Source organism: Cherax quadricarinatus, chromosome 6 (genome assembly GCF_038502225.1).
Source record: "Cherax quadricarinatus isolate ZL_2023a chromosome 6, ASM3850222v1, whole genome shotgun sequence".
Lineage (NCBI taxonomy): Eukaryota > Metazoa > Arthropoda > Malacostraca > Decapoda > Parastacidae > Cherax > Cherax quadricarinatus.
Genome location: NC_091297.1, coordinates 11,870,170 through 11,886,047, shown reverse-complemented (window position 1 = coordinate 11,886,047; position 15,878 = coordinate 11,870,170). Strand labels below are relative to the sequence as shown.

Sequence of the window (15,878 nt, the reverse complement as noted above, 5' to 3'; positions counted from 1 at the left end):
ATTTTGTATTTGATTCCCCATAATTTAATCCCACCCCTCTCCTGAACACCCTAACATTTACTTCTTTTACAACCCCATCTATAAATGCATTAAACAACCATGGTGACATTACACATCCCTGTCTAAGACCTACTTTTACCGGGAAGTAGTCTCCCTCTCTTCTACACACCCTAACCTGAGCCTCACTATCCTCATAAAAACTCTTTACAGCATTTAGTAACTTACCACCTATTCCATATACTTGCAACATCTGCCACATTGCTCCCCTATCCACTCCTTCATATGCCTTTTCTAAATCCATAAATGCAATAAAAACTTCCCTACCTTTATCTAAATACTGTTCACATATATGCTTCAATGTAAACACTTGATCTACACATCCCCTACCCACTCTAAAACCATAAGGCACGGGGGATGGAAATCTTTAGCTCAAGATCTTTCACACGTCTCCGTACATCATCGGGAGCTATGCAATGTTGCAAGAGGTGGAATGAGAGGAAGTTTTCTCAGAGTAAGGTTGCGTGGTGACGCCAACCAGTTCCTCTCTCATGAGGAACTGGACAGACACCTGAAGTCAGTTCCCGACTGCTGGCCTGTGTGCGGCAAGCAGTAACAGCCTGCTTGATCAGGCCCTGATCCACCACGAGGCCTTGTGACGGACTGGGCAGCGAGGGCGCTGACCCTCGGAATACGGGTATTCCGAGGGTCAGTGCCCCCGCAGCCCAGTCAATAGGTGTAAGGAAACATGCTCAATGTTTCCACTTGACCAGGAATCGAACTCTGGTTTCTCGGTTATGAACTAAGGCCGCGCTTATATATACAGTAATTTTATCAACAAATATTAGCCTGGCATTTCTGGGGGCATCAAAAGCGGCAACAGTCAAGCCACAAACATTACTGTAAATATGTGCGTACTTTCTCTTATCCAGCAAGTCTTGTGAAGACTCGACTTTTATCTCTGAGATACGAAGGTCCAGTATCACAAGCCATCACAAGTGTACATCACACTTAATGTTTTCCTCAGTTAACATACAAAATACAGTACTACAAAATTTTGTAACCACAACAAATATTACTACAAAATATATATATCTGTTTTATCTAGCTGCTGGATTTGTATTAAAAGCTAATACGTATACATATTTTTTTTTTTTTGGTAACAGTTGCTATATACTGTATATTATTTTTTTTTATTATCACACTGGCCGATTCCCACCAAGGCAGGGTGGCCCGAAAAAGAAAAACTTTCACCATCATTCACTCCATCACTGTCTTGCCAGTAGGGTGCTTTACACTACAGTTTTTAAACTGCAACATTAACACCCCTCCTTCAGAGTGCAGGCACTGTACTTCCCATCTCCAGGACTCAAGTCCGGCCTGCCGGTTTCCCTGAACCCCTTCATAAATGTTACTTTGCTCACACTCCAACAGCACGTCAAGTATTAAAAACCATTTGTCTCCATTCACTCCTATCAAACACGCTCACGCATGCCTGCTGGAAGTCCAAGCCCCTCGCACACAAAACCTCCTTTACCCCCTCCCTCCAACCTTTCCTAGGCCGACCCCTACCCCGCTTTCCTTCCACTACAGACTGATACACTCTTGAAGTTATTCTGTTTCGCTCCATTCTCTCCACATGTCCGAACCACCTCAACAACCCTTCCTCAGCCCTCTGGACAACAGTAATATAAATATTACAGCGCCTTATCAACCACTTACGTTGTCACCTGGACAGCATCCTTCTCTCTCCTCCTCACCTCTCTCTCTATCTTCTCCCTCATCACTGTCCCTCCTCCAACACGTCCATAGCATCAATGACCATCACAGCCGCTGTAGTAGTGTACTGTATCTCACACTTCTGCTGCCAAGCTTCCTCTCAAAATGGTTAATGTACTATATAGGGACACCTATAGCAGCTATACTTTTCAGATTTATAATTATTTTCCAAGCTTTGGGTCTTTCATTAACACTGTGTATTAGCCATGAACTGCACTCATCATCGCCTTTCAGTATTGTACAAAATTAATTTATAGTGAGAATTTTTCAGTTAAAATTACTGGAGAAAGAATTCCCTAAGGCAATTCCTAACAATATCACTTCAACAGTCTGCTTTGCGCACAGATTTAACTGTTCACATGGATCACTGCGTTTTTAACTCAATATTAAATTAATTATTCCATATTAAGTGCATTTAAGTCGATATAGTATTACTCTGTCGATATAGTATTACTCTGGAAAAATATTAGATGCGGCAACATCCGCACCGACTAGTGTGTGTGCAGAGACTGGCGTCGTCTGCTGGCTGGCTGCAGCTGCGTCCTGCGCTACACAACACTACCATCACAACACAAGGCTCTTATTCTCCCCAACATCGGCTGAACCCAGATATATGTACTTGAATACTTATTATCAATCAATCCACCTTCTTACATTTCCAACAGCAAGGTGATAGAGCTAACAAAATATAATAAACTGCGTAAAAATGCTCATAACGGAACTTTCTGACAACGGTATTATATTTACGGCATAAATTTAGCGTGGAGAAACCTGCATTAATATCAAAACTTAAGATAAATAAGATAAATAAAACTCGCCATATGTATAAAGTATTTCAAGAGTGAATATTGTCTTGCATCAGGTATTCAAGTACTACATAATCTGTACATTTATCAAGTTTCACGACGAAAGATAAAATCAGTTTAAAAGATAATGATAGAATCTTTGCATCGGGTCCAGGCTGTCTAAAACACCATACCACGTAGCCTCAGGATGTTAAATCTGGTGATAAAGTTCTGAATTAATAATTCGTGTTTTATGTGTATGACAGGCAGTGAGATAGTGGTACTTTGCTCACTGCCATGTTCCTGCACCACCACTACACTGACAATGGAAGTGAGTCAAGCTCCCTAACACTCCGTGAGACCACGTTTGCACAAACGTTTGTTTGCATATAGTGGTTAGTCATAGTCATAATCATCTTTAGTTCTACAAGTATATGATTAAACTGATACAGACCTAGCGGCTTTGAGAGGACTTGGGCTCGAGTTCGCCACAGCCACGCTGGTGTGGGATTAATCTGTAAAAACCTTCATTTGTGGTCAGAGTATGTCCCCTGCTAACCTCCCTATGGTGTCTAGAAATATACATAGTTGGACGAATCCTATTAGAGCCAGCTGGCAGAGTAGTTAACCCACTGGCCTGTGAATTTTAGAGCTTACCCATTCCGTGATTTATTTACTAGCTGACATCTTTGGCATTCTACATAGAGGCTATTTTGGGCAACTTAGGTTAATCTTGGCCTCAGGATGCAACCCATAACAGTCGGCTAACACCCAGGTTCCTACTTATTGTTAAATGAAGAGGACAGCAAGTGTAAGGAAACGTGCCTAACGTTCACCAGTGTCGGGATCGATCCCTGTACCTTCAGTGTGTGAGCTGAGAACGTTATCGACCAAGCCAGGTTGCAGGTTACAGGTTTTCGGGGAATTCGGTTGTAAGTCTATATATAATAATACTGCCAGATTAAGACTAAGTCTGGAATTGAAAGATTTAAAAAATGGACGTCACTAAGAATCAAATATTGGATAGGGAAGACAGTGAATTATGTGTTGTCACTTGTGGTCTTTGTTTACATGATTAGTGAAGAATCATAGAAGTTAACGCCTCACTTCCTCTGGGGCTTCCCCACAGTCTGGTCAGAAGCAGAGGGTGAAACCTCACTTCCTCTAGTATTTACCATCAATTTGTTTTATTACCATAATTAGATGCACCATATTGTGATGTATTACATTTTACGAGATTAGAACAAGAACCAGTATCATCAAGTGACAGTTGGCTCCAGACCCCTGCTGTCATCCACAATGCCCATATTTCTCAAACACCTGCCCCTTATTACTCTCACTGATATGACAACCTTGCATCTCAGTGGTAGACTGCAACTGAAAGGACCCCGGCTGTAAGCAAATCGTAACACCTGCTGTCTTTGTTCAACCATCATTAAGTTAACAAGTAGGATTGTTCGGCTGTTGTGGACTGCATGCTACAGAAGGATCACCAATAAAAGTAAATCATACCATTTGGTTTTCCTGGGTTAATTAACACACAAAAATATTTTTTTTACGTTAAAAAATACGGATAGCAAAAGGTCCTGTAGGTGAACCTTCAGGAAATCTTACCATGTAGGTGAAACATTTTAATAATCGAAAGCCTCCTGCTACACGTATCTTTTTTTTTTCCACCGCTTTTAACCCAGGAATATTCCAGCCATCTTTTTCTATCGTACAGCAACAAGTTGGCCGCCAGTCCCTGACCTAATCCAAATGTCCATTTTTCTAATCCTTCCTGTTATGACATCTGGACCTGGTGAACATGGTTCCACACACGGTAACACTGCCCACTTGTGAGATATTTGAAGCTGTTAAGGCATAACCAATAACCAAGGCTACAAATTGTATGCAAGGAAAACGTCACAGGACATCAACATAAGGATTTTAAAAAAACAAGGTGGTGCGGGAGGCGACAGTTCATCGCTTAATGACAAGTAAAGCAACAGTTTGTCTCCAAGTTGGACTTCAGTGATTGACTATCTAGAGTCACTACGCGACATTATTCCATTCATGGGAAAGCGCTAAACCCGTAAGGGTCATAAAGCGGCTGAGGTAATGGGACGAAAAGGCGGATCCAATTCTTTGGTCAAGAGTTCCTCACAATCATCAAGACAACTACCTCTCTTGAAAGGTTAATGAGCGACTGAGTGACGGGCAAACTTTTAAGTATTTTCTCTGTAAAGATGCCTATACTATCCAGTAATGATGTTGTCTTTATGATCTAAACATAATGTGTCACATCAGTTAGTAAGTGTACAGGAAAGTGGTGTGTAGTGGCCAGGTACAGTACACTCCTTGTGTAGCTCAAAGACATAAAAACAATATATTGTACACACATATACACATCACCTCAGGTGTCTGTACCATCCCTCCCATATATACACACGTCAGCACCCCAGGTGTTTGAACCTAGCATCCCACCCATATATACACACACCACCACCCCAGGTGTTTGAACCTAGCATCCCACCCATATATACACACGTCACCACCCCAGGTGTTTGAACCTAGCATCCCACCCATATATACACACACCACCACCCCAGGTGCTTGAGCTTATACCATCGTGCATTATACAATAACAAATACAAATCTTTATTTCAGAATTACCGTATAAAACGTACATCTGAAGGTACACACACACACACACAAACAAACACACACCACAAGAGATTAGTGCAGAAGCTAAAGGATCAGGCTCATATAACAGGAAGGGCACTGCAATGGATCAGAGAATACCTGACAGGGAGGCAACGAGTCATGGTACGTAATGATGTATCACAGTGGGCACCTGTGACGAGCGGGGTCCCACAGGGGTCGGTCCTAGGACCAGTGCTATTTTTGGTACATGTGAACGACATGATGGAAGGGTTAGACTCAGAAGTGTCCCTGTTCGCAGACGATGTGAAGTTAATGAGAAGAATTAAATCAGATGAGGACCGGGCAGGACTTCAAAGAGACCTGGACAGACTGGACACCTGGTCCAGCAACTGGCTTCTCGAATTTAATCCGGCCAAATGCAAAGTCATGAAGATAGGGGAAGGGCACAGAAGACCGCAGACAGCTAGGTGGCCAAAGACTGCAAACCTCGCTCAAGGAGAAAGATCTTGGAGTGAGTATAACACCGAGCATGTCTCCGGTAGCACACATCAACCAGGTAACTGCTGCAGCATATGGGCGCCTGGCAAACCTGAGAACAGCGTTCCGATACCTTAATAAGGAATCGTTCAAGACACTGTACACCGTGTACGTCAGGGCCATACTGGAGTATGCAGCACCTGTTTGGAACCCGCACTTGATAAAGCACGTCAAGAAACTACAGAAAGTGCAAAGGTTTGCGACAAGGTTAGTTCCAGAGCTAAGGGGAATGTCTTATGAAGAAAGGTTAAGGGAAATCCGCCTGACGACACTAGAGGACAGGAGGGTCAGGGGAGACATGATAACGACATATAAAATACTGCGCGGAATAGACAAGGTGGACAAAGACAGGATGTTCCAGGGAGGGGACACAGAAACAAGAGGTCACAATTGGAAGTTGAAGACACAGATGAGTCAGAGAGATATTAGGAAGTATTTCTTCAGTCATAGAATTGTCAGGCAATGGAATAGCCTAGAAAGTGATGCAGTGGAGGCAGGAACCATACACAGTTTTAAGACGAGGTTTGATAAAGCTCATGGAGCAGGGAGAGAGAGGACCCAGTAGCAACCGGTGAAGAGGCGGAGCCAGGAGCTAAGACTCGACCCCTGCAACCACAAATAGGTGAGTACCAGGTACATGAACAGACCATCTCTTGCATTAATTCACACACATACCAGCCCAGGCGCATGAACGTCCCATCCCTTGTGTTAACACACGCACACCACTCCAGGTGCGTAACATTAATCTTTGCACGCACACACGCAACACTAACAATGCATGTGTAATTTAATGCGACGAACACAAAAATAGTTAATAAAGTAGACAACAGATACATTAGAAATTGCTTAGAGGTGAAGCAACACAGCAGCAGCAACACTGCAGCAGCAACACTGCAGCAGCAACACTGCAGGAGCACCACTGAAGCAGAAACACTGCAGAAGGAACACTACAGCAGGAACACTGCAGCAGAAACAGTGCAGCAGCAGCAATCTAGATTAGACACCAAAGAACACAATTAAGGACCTTTTAATATCTCGAACCATTTACAAAATTAAGTTTAGTGGAACCAAATTAATAAACATGATACATGACCTAATTACTATTGTGTCTCACCTACTTAACCCATCCCCATATAATCCTCTTGCTTCCAGTTTCTACTGTTGCGACAGTATATATAAGATCGTATGTTGGTTCTCATACTATTGACATGATGAAAGTCCCTGAGATTGGAACATTTTCTAAACTGTAATGACTCGACCTATGTTATATTTTTGTTCACTTATCATTATAAGGAAAGAAGAAACTTAGCAAAGTGTACAGTAAAGAAACGCAAATTAGTGCTAAATCTGCTGAAGTTGTGACGTGCAAATTAAATGTAAAAGAGGAAATGCAAAGAATAAAGACTGACAAGTTTTTTAATCAAAGGCGGAAACGTGTGAGATGCTATATAGGAAGTTCCAGAATGACTGTACTGTAGTAGGTTCGCCGGTATAATCGCCCGGCCCAGGCCTTTTCCAAGTGGTGGTGTCAGCATAGTTGCTGATCCCTGTATTCCCAGTATTATATAGCATAGCATATTAGTATCATCCCTGTGCTTTAGACACGAGATCCCTCGTAGGCCTTTGGCTTTGTGTGACGTCATAGGGATACACATGGGCAGTGATCCCTCTGTCCCGTCCTCACTCGGCGGCAGACCTACAAGGCGTGAACAGGCTAGGCACCGGGCTCCATCTCTCATCTCAGTCTGACAATATATTTACCATCCTACAAGTGTGTCTACTTTCAACCTACGATATCTCCATTTAAGAACCCTTACGATAGTGGCCCAGCCTTGGTTCCCTGTCGAGGGAGTGTCTCAGGCCAATGTCTGCCATGGGAGGAGGTACAAGTACCTCCTCATCTTCTGGGACTGGCTCTTCTCAGGCTTAGCCCCATTCCCCGCCCCCACAGGGCTCGGAGGGCGGAGATAGGCACCTTGTGCTGCCACAAACCCTGCCCACACTGGGCTCGCAGGGTGTTGCAGCTGCATAGCAGCAGACGATGTCAGGAGGTGCAAAGGCAGCAAGCACTACAGGATCCTTCTGGAGCCACACTCCAGTTTTAGGCATTAAGCCTGAGCTCTGGGGAAGCTCAAGAATGCCTCTTGCTGTGTGTGTGCTACTGCTGCTGTTACTACTACATTTGTCCGTTCCAGATCCAGAATGAAAGTAATGCTTCATCAAGTCAATTAATAAGGGTGGCCAAGCATGCTAGAGTGATTATGGTATTTACACACATCAAAATATTTTATTTCATCGGGTCTGAAGTTACTGTTAATCAAGCATTCAATTATACAATGTTTAATATCATGACCCTGCTTAGTTTCATAAAATTTTCACTGAAAAACTAAATGAGAAGCTCATCTGCACTTATATGTCTCAGTTGACCATTCCAATTAGGTTCTAGCAATCAATGGAAAGTAACAAGCCAAGAGATAGGGAGAAGTGATAAACACAGGCAGATACTAATAGGAGTCTCGTCTTTGGAGGCTGGGAAACAGTGAGTGGAAACTAATATACCTGGAGTATACCTGGAGAGGGTTTCCGGGGTCATTGTCCCCGCGGCCCGGTCTGTGACCAGGTCTCATGGTGGCTCACAGCCTGATCAACCAGGCTGTTACTATTGGCCGCACGCAAACCGACGTATGAACCACAGCCTGGCTGGTCAGGTACTGACTTAAGGTGCCTGTCCAGTGCCTTCTTGAAGACAGCCAGGGGTCTATTGGTAATCCCCCTTATGTATGCTGGGAGGAAGCTGAACAGTCTTGGGCCCCTGACACTTATTATGTTGTCTCTTATCATGCTAGTGCGCCCCTGCTTTTCATTGGGGGAATGTTGCATCGTCTGCCGAGTCTTTTGCTTTCATAGGGAGTGATTTTTGTGTCCAAATTTGGTACTAATCCCTCTAGGTTTTTCCAAGTTTATATAATCATGCATCTCTCCCGCATGCATTCCAGGGAGTACAGGTCGAGGAACTTCAAACGTTCCCAGTAATTTAGGTGTTTTATCACACTTACGTTTGCCATGAAGGTTCTCTGTACATTTTCTAGGTCAGAAGTTTCACCTCCCTTGAAAGGTGCTGTTAGTGTGCAGCAATATTCCAGCCTAGATAGAACAAGTGACCTGAAGAGTGTCATCATGGGCTTGGCATCCCTAGTTTTGAAGGTTCTCATTATCCATCCTGTCATTTTTCTAGCAGATGAGTATTATAATGGTACTTAGTGAAGTGGAGTGACTTTAATTATTTTCTTTTTTCTTGAAATACCAGACGTATACTGTGAATTTCATATAACCTGTAGTTATCAGCGGTCGCAATATACACAACGAGAAGCAATTATTACTACAGAAAAAGCGTCCTTCCTCCAAAATTTCCACCAGTCAACTATAGTGATAATATAGCATTTATTGTGGTGGAGACGGAAAAAAAAACTAGAAAAGCTAGATACAGCGATTGATAAACAAGGGTTGAGGCTCGAACGTTCGTCATTGTAGGAGCTGCCAGAAATCACTGGTTCTTCAACACGCAAGTTATACTTTTGTATCAATCAAATCACATATTACTAGGGTAGATAACTTCAAGTAGATCCTTCATGTGTTAGCCCAAATCACTGACCAGTATGTTTTAAATAAGTGACCCACTGATCAGATCAGACTGGTCCGAACCCTTGACTGGTCCGAACCCTTGACTGGTCCGAACCCTTGACTGGTTTCAAACGGATTCGTTGGACAATAAAGCAGACTGTAAACGGATGGGGTTGTAGGCGCCCTTATCAAACACAAACAATAAATATAAATCAGGAACGTACACGGTAAGCTGTCCAATATACAAGTAGAGTTAGAAATAGAAATACAAATAGCTAGAGCTTCATTTAAGGAGGTTATTAATAGAGTATTCAAGAGGTTGCTAGTAGAATTACAGTAAATCAACCATTCAAATCATTATGAAGCCCTGTGTAGTCTGCAGTCAATCGAACAAACGGGTTTCCACATGGATAAATTGTCATTTTTGTGGAAACTGGTGTCACGCCCCTTGTGCAGATATCCAAGAACTAGCTACAAGCAGTATTAAAACAGGGAAGTGTTTATGGGTATGCCCAAATGAGATAAATCTGTGGAGTAAAATCACAAGGGTATTAAAAGAGGATAACATCAAAGCTGCTTTCATAGACAACCTGGAAGCTTTCTACAACAGATGGGAACATAAAAAGTCTGGGCTGAATGGTACTGCCCTTGATACTGGCCATGTAGTCAGAAACTGTAAGGCTGGAGGTGATGTCCTGGTAGTCAGTAAATGTGGGGCTGATAGTGCTGTCCTGGGAGACAGTAATGGTGAAGCTGGAGGTGCTGTCCTGGGAGACAGTAATGGGGAAGCTGGAGGTGCTGTCCTGGGAGACAGTAATGGTGAAGCTAGAGGTGCTGTCCTGGGAGGCAGTAATGGTGAAGCTGGAGGTGCTGTCCTGGGAGACAGTAATGGTGAAGCGGGAGGTGCTGTCCTGGGAGACAGTAATGGTGAAGCTGGAGATTTTGTCCAGGTAGTCGGGAATTTTAAGCAGGAAGGAATACATATAAATGACCTCATAGGGGACAGGAGCCGTAGTGGGGAAACAAGTGTAGTCAAAGATAAGATAAAACCAATATTGCAAACTAGAAATACCACAGGAAATAGCAAACAAGAGGACTACACTAGCAATAGTGAGGATATATTACCAAAAACAACTGGTGGGAGCTCCATTGTTGGTGCTAGGGAGGATAGGAATAAGACAGGGAAACATGCACCAACAGGGAATACAGTCACAGAAACCCAAGGCAAACGGAAACCAAGCCTGTGCACATACTATGCACTTGGTATCTGCAGGCATGGGAAATCTGGAAAAACAGACGGGACGTGCAACTATGACCACCCTAGAAAATGCCATGCCCATATGACAACAGGAAAATGCAAACTCCCTTCCTGTAAGCTTTTTCACCCTGAAATGTGTACCTCTTCAGTACAGGAAAGACTGTGCTATAACTTAAATTGCCAGGCACACCATCTAAAGGGGACAAAAAGATACAAAACATCCAGGCCATGGGAAAACCTGGGTAGCCAAAGCCACTCAAGAGGGAGAGGTTTTTTAGTGCCAGGAAGGAAAAAAAACTGGCAGGAAATGACAGAAATCGTACACCAAATCCAGTCATTCCTGGAGTGGAACCACAGTCTATGGCCTCCACTCCAAACCAACAGATACAGATACTAATGCCGGAAAAAAAATCCCCCCCCCCCAGTACCAACAATACCACCAGTCCGATGACATTCTTCTTTGCAAATATACAGGGTCTAAAGCCAGCAACAAACAACAAAATACCTTTCTTCCGTGGACTGCTTGCAGAGGCAAAGGCAATGTTCACAGCTTTCACTGAGACCCACATAAAGGATCACTTGGACAACGAAATATGGATCCCAGGTTACAACCTATACAGATGTGACAGAGTGAACAGGCAAAAGGGAAGGTTGGCCTGTACATTGCAGAGTCACTTGTTTGCACAGAACTGCTTAATGCCTCAAATGATGTAGTGGAAGTTTTAGCAGTAAAGGTCAAGAACCAAAACCTAGTCAATGTGGTAGTCTACAAGCCTCCAGATGCAACATCCCAGCAATTCCAGGAACAGCTGTTAAAAATTGACCACTGTCTGGAAAATCTTCCAGCTCCTCCACCCAACATCTTGCTCCTGGGGGATTTCAACTTAAGGCACCTAAAATGGAGGAATATAGCAAATAATATTGTTGCAGTAATAACACCAGGAGGTAGCTCTGATGAAAACTCACACTCACACGAGCTTTTAAATCTCTGCACAAAATTCAATTTAAACCAGCAAATAATAGAGCCTACTAGACTGGAGAATACACTATACCTCATCTTCACTAACAATGATGATCTGATAAGAAATGTCACCATATCAAAAACAATTTACTCAGATCACAACATAATTGAGGTTCAGACATGTATGCGTGGAGCCCCAGACCGACATAATGAGATTAGTCACGAGGGAGCATTCACCAAATTCAATTTCAATAACAAAAAGATAAAGTGGGACCAAGTAAACCAAGTCCAAACCGATATAAGCTGGGAAGATATACTAAGCAACACAGACCCCAACTTATGCCTAGAACAGATTAACTTGGTGGCACTCGATGTATGCACAAGGCTTATTCCTCTAAGAAAAAGGAGGAGTAGATGTAAAATAGAAAGAGACAGGCGCTCCCTTTACAGGCGACGGAAAAGAATAACAGAGCGGCTAAAAGAGGTCAATATATCTGAAATGCGTAGGGAGACACTGGTCAGAGAAATAGCAAGCATCAAACTTAAGCTAAAGGAATCTTATAGGAGTCAGGAATCGCAGGAAGAACTAAAAGCCATAAATGAGATCGAAAGAAACCCAAAGTATTTCTTCTCCTATGCCAAATCAAAGTCGAGAACAACGTCCAATATTGGGCCCCTACTTAAACAAGATGGGTCCTACACAGATGACAGCAAGGAAATGAGTGAGCTACTCAAGTCCCAGTATGACTCAGTTTTTAGCAAGCTGCTAACCAGACTGAGAGTCGAAGATCAAAATGAATTTTTTAGGAGAGAGCCACAGAATTTGGTTAACACAAGCCTATCCGATGTTATCCTGACGCCAAATGACTTCGAACAGGCGATAAATGACATGCCCATGCACTCTGCCCCAGGGCCAGACTCATGGAACTCCGTGTTCATCAAGAACTGCAAGAAGCCCCTATCACGAGCCTTTTCCATCCTATGGAGAGGGAGCATGGACACGGGGGTCGTCCCACAGTTACTAAAAACAAGAGACATAGCCCCACTCCACAAAGGGGGCAGTAAAGCAACAGCAAAGAACTACAGACCGATAGCACTAACATCCCATATCATAAAAATCTTTGAAAGGGTCCTAAGAAACAAGATCACCACCCATCTAGAAACCCATCAGTTACACAACCCAGGGCAACATGGGTTTCGAACAGGTCGCTCCTGTCTGTCTCAACTATTGGATCACTATGACAAGGTCCTAGATGCACTAGAAGACAAAAAGAATGCAGATGTAATATATACAGACTTTGCAAAAGCCTTCGACAAGTGTGACCATGGCATAATAGCGCACAAAATGCGTGCTAAAGGAATAACAGGAAAAGTCGGTTGATGGATCTATAATTTCCTCACTAACAGAACACAGAGAGTAGTCGTCAACAGAGTAAAGTCCGAGGCAGCTACGGTGAAAAGCTCTGTTCCACAAGGCACAGTACTCGCTCCCATCTTGTTCCTCATCCTCATATCCGACATAGACAAGGATGTCAGCCACAGCACCATGTCTTCCTTTGCAGATGACACCCGAATCTGCATGACAGTGTCATCCATTGCAGACACTGCAAGGCTCCAGGCGGACATCAACCAAATCTTTCAGTGGGCTGCAGAAAACAATATGAAGTTCAACGATGAGAAATTTCAATTACTCAGATATGGTAAACACGAGGAAATTAAATCTTCATCAGAGTACAAAACAAATTCTGGCCACAAAATAGAGCGAAACACCAACGTCAAAGACATGGGAGTGATCATGTCGGAGGATCTCACCTTCAAGGACCATAACATTGTATCAACCGCATCTGCTAGAAAAATGACAGGATGGATAATGAGAACCTTCAAAACTAGGGATGCCAAGCCCATGATGACACTCTTCAGGTCACTTGTTCTATCTAGGCTGGAATATTGCTGCACACTAACAGCACCTTTCAAGGCAGGTGAAATTGCTGACCTAGAAAATGTACAGAGAACCTTCACGGCACGCATAACGGAGATAAAACACCTCAATTACTGGGAGCGCTTGAGGTTCCTAAACCTGTATTCGCTGGAACGCAGGCGGGAGAGATACATGATTATATACACCTGGAAAATCCTAGAGAGACTAGTACCGAACTTGCACACGAAAATCACTCACTACAAAAGCAAAAGACTTGGCAGACGATGCAACATCCCCCCAATGAAAAGCAGGGGTGTCACTAGCACGTTAAGAGACCATACAATAAGTGTCAGGGGCCCGAGACTGTTCAACTGCCTCCCAGCATACATAAGGGGGATTACCAACAGACCCCTGGCAGTCTTCAAGCTAAGATAAGATAAGATAAGATAAGATTTCGTTCGGATTTTTAACCCCGGAGGGTTAGCCACCCAGGATAACCCAAGAAAGTCAGTGCGTCATCGAGGACTGTCTAACTTATTTCCATTGGGATCCTTAATCTTGTCCCCCAGGATGCGACCCACACCAGTCGACCAACACCCAGGTACCTATTTGCTGCTAGGTGAACAAGACAACAGGTGTAAGGAAACGTGTCGAAATGTTTCCACCCGCCGGGAATCGAACCCGGGCCCTGGACAAGCACCTAAAGTCGGTTCCTGACCAGCCGGGCTGTGGCTCGTACGTTGGTTTGCGTGCAGCCAGCAGTAACAGCCTGGTTGATCAGGCTCTGATCCACCAGGAGGCCTGGTCACAGACCGGGCCGCGGGGGCGTTTACCCCCGGAACTCTCTCCAGGTAAACTCCAGATACAATGTTGTGGTCTTTGAAAGTGAGATCCTCTGATATTAACACTCCCATGTCTTTTTCACTCTATTGTGCGATTGTGATATAGTTTTAATTTCCTCACGTTTTCCATATCGTAGGAATTAAAATTTCTCATCACTGAATTTCATATTGTTTTCTGCGGCCCATATAAAGATTTGATTGATGTCCGCCTGGAGTCTTGCAATGTCTTCAGTGAAGGACACTGTCATGCAAATTCGGGTGTCATCAGCAAAGGAAGACACGGTGCTGTGGCTTACATTCCTGTCTACAGTGCTGGTCACGGCGTTATGCTGGGTGAGCGCCCCGGTATAATGCCGTGACGAAAATCAAAGGTCTGCCATACAGGCTCCACAGTCACTCTTCAGTGCTCACGTGGCTGCTGTGGTGAGAGGTGGTGAGAGGAAGTGTTGCACCCTTGTCTCTCATCCGCCCCCATCTTTTGTCCGCGATTTCCTTTGGTTTTGGGGCTATACATGTTTGATTATGGGTAAAAGGAATTCTTTAACACCTGAAACTATAGCTCAAATCATAGGGTTTCACAAAGCTGGGCAACAGACGAAAGAAATAGTGGAGAATGTTAGGGGTGTGTGAGCATTCAGTGAGGAACTGGGTGCAGCATTTCAAGGCTGGTGGTGATGTGGAGTTACCCTCTGCCAGACCTCGGTCTGGCACCTCCAAGTTTTAGTTAGTTTAATATCTTCATTATGCACCCCATACCCATCCTGTGGGCGGTAGTCAAAATATTACAGAGGTACATAATGGGTCCAGGAACTGGACCCCAAAGTTATGATAGCTGAACTAGTTACAAAGGTAATGAACTTCAGGTAGATGTGGTCACAATCATGGCAAGTTACAAAGGTAATGAACCATCCTCACTCCTATACATAGTTACAGTCATGAACAAATTAGAAAATAATGAGCCACTGATACGTCCACACCTGGTCACAATTGTAATGAGTAATAAATAAAAAAATTAAGTGAGTCATAGACCCACACGAGCGCGCGCGCGCACACATACACACTATTTGTACTCACCTATTTGTGGCTGCAGGGGTCGAGACTCAGATCCTGGCCCCGCCTCTTAACTGACCGCTACTGGGTCCTCCCTCTCCCTGCTCCATGAGCTAAATTTACCATACCTTGCCTTAAAACTATGTATGGTTCCTGCCTCCTCTACATCATTTGCCAGACTATTCCACTTCCTAACAATTCTGTGGCTGAAGAAATACTTTCTAACATCCCTTTGGCTCATCTGAGTTTTCAACTTCCAATTGTGACCCCTCGTTTCTATGTCCCATCTCTGGAACAGCCTGTCTCTGTCCATCTTATCTATTTCACGCAGTATTTTGTATTTCGTTATCATGTTTCCCCTGACCCTCCTGTCCTCCAGTGTCGTCAGACCGATTTCCCTTAACCTTTCTTCGTAGGACATTCCCCTTAGCTCTGGAACCAGGTTGTTGCAAACCTTTGCACTTTCTTTTAATTTCTTGAAGTG

General features: G+C 43.7%; 1 protein-coding gene across 4 annotated transcripts in view; it reads right to left on the bottom strand.

Moving 5' to 3' along the window:
- Positions 1-15,878, bottom strand: part of LOC128705557 (serine-rich adhesin for platelets-like) — a 371,836-nt gene that overhangs the window by 259,736 nt on the left and 96,222 nt on the right. The window contains exon 1 of one of the 4 annotated variants that reach the window (XM_070080286.1): positions 1,720-2,364. The exons of the other annotated variants lie outside the window; for them this stretch is intronic. Within the exon in view, the coding sequence (XP_069936387.1) occupies positions 1,720-1,781 (62 nt within the window). The 5' untranslated portion in view covers positions 1,782-2,364. Of the gene's footprint in view, positions 1-1,719; positions 2,365-15,878 lie in introns of those variants that run through there. 4 annotated transcript variants of the gene reach the window in all.